The 1,512-nt window shown below is 32.4% G+C and overlaps 1 protein-coding gene across 1 annotated transcript; it reads right to left on the bottom strand.

The window, feature by feature from the left end:
- Positions 1-432: 432 nt before the first annotated feature.
- On the bottom strand, positions 433-1,062 carry LOC139855942 (uncharacterized). Its single transcript, XM_071845210.1, has one exon. It carries the CDS (start codon positions 1,060-1,062, stop codon positions 433-435), a length of 630 nt encoding a protein of 209 aa, XP_071701311.1.
- Between the last annotated feature and the right edge of the window lie 450 nt (positions 1,063-1,512).

Genomic DNA, 1,512 nt, shown 5'->3' with positions numbered 1-1,512 from the left:
AATTATACTCAAACTTGTAATTTATTTAATATAATACAATTTATAAATTTTATCATATTTACTAATTATAATATATTGAATCTTTAATATTTATTACTTATAATATATAATATTATTTATGTATAGAATTCATATACATACATACATACATATACATATATATATACATATATTATTTATGTATAGAATTCATATACATACATACATATACATATACATATATATATATATATATATATATATATATATATATATATATATATACATATTTATTTACAAATAATTCTTCGTGAATCTTCGGAAGTAGTCAAAGGGTAAATGAATTCAGGCAAACAGTTCCAAAAATTTTAAGATTCAACCTTACAGGCTTTGTTTATCGTATCGAATTCATATTAAGATTAAGTTTAAATTTGGTTGGAAATTTCCGGGTCATCACAGAGCTGTTGATTTGCGACTTTGTGTGTTAGTCGTGAATGCTTGAGCTAAAGGAATGTCGGGTACAAATTTCTTGATCATGTAGTCGTGGTATGATAGTAGGCCATGAAGGTCTAAAAAGGTAGGGGGCTTTTCGCGGCCCAGAAGGCTTGATTTTAAACCGTTATATTCCTCTCGTAGTCCTGATATAACTAGCATCACCAGATCTTTTTCTTTCATTTTTTCGCCTATGTTAGCGAGCGCAACATCGTATTCTTGAGTCCTAGTTAGGTATTCAGCGGTTGTTTCATCTGGCTTCATCTGTAGTCTGAGAAGCTGGGTTTTCAAAGTGTATTCCCGAGAGGAAGTGTGGGGAGCGTAGGCACGCTCAAGGGACAACCGTAGATCATGAGACCTTAGTCCTTGAACATGTTGAAATGATGCTTCGGATATGGTAGAAATGAGGATCATTCGTATATGAGCATCATTAGAGACCCAATTAATGAAATTGGGGTTTTGTGGTTGAGACTGTGTTTCTTCATCTTTTTCTGGTGATTTGACCGAGGATGGGACATTTTTAGGTGGACAAGGGATTGTGCCATCAATATAGTCAATCAATTTGTTGGTGACGAAGAACGGTTGAACCATTGTCTTCCAGTAACCATAGTTAGTGGGAGATAAGGTGAAACCAAATTTGTGAGAGTTGTGCGTGGCTTTCTCTGTTGTAGTAAAGGTAACTAGTAGTGTAATTTTCAGAAATATAGAAAAAGATACAGTAGATATACAGTAACAATATATTGTTTTTTTTTGTTTTTTTTTGTTTTTTTCTAAATTTTTTTTTGCTAAAAAGAAAATAAATAAAAATAAAATATATAATAATAGTAGTGGGGTTAGGGGATAATTTAGTGATGTTGTGGGTGTAGTTAGTCAAAAGGAGGTGGTGGGAAGAGAATAAAAAGCAAAGGCAGTTCACTTTTTTATTTTTATTTTACACTGCTTCCATTTTACTCTCGTTCCAAAAAAAAAAATGAAACCAAAAAGAAGAAAACCGGCGGTGAATAGTGGATATGTCGGTGAATAGTGGCAGCCGGCGGTGGT

This window comes from Rutidosis leptorrhynchoides, chromosome 1 (assembly GCF_046630445.1).
Source record: "Rutidosis leptorrhynchoides isolate AG116_Rl617_1_P2 chromosome 1, CSIRO_AGI_Rlap_v1, whole genome shotgun sequence".
In the NCBI taxonomy this organism is placed as follows: domain Eukaryota; kingdom Viridiplantae; phylum Streptophyta; class Magnoliopsida; order Asterales; family Asteraceae; genus Rutidosis; species Rutidosis leptorrhynchoides.
The sequence above is the reverse complement of the archived record's forward strand: the minus strand, read 5'-3'. Positions and strand labels throughout refer to the sequence as shown.

What these genes read in the sequence shown, in the direction of transcription:
- LOC139855942 (XM_071845210.1), bottom strand. Translation starts at nt 1,062, where the DNA reads ATGGTTCAACCGTTCTTCGTCACCAACAAATTGATTGACTATATTGAT.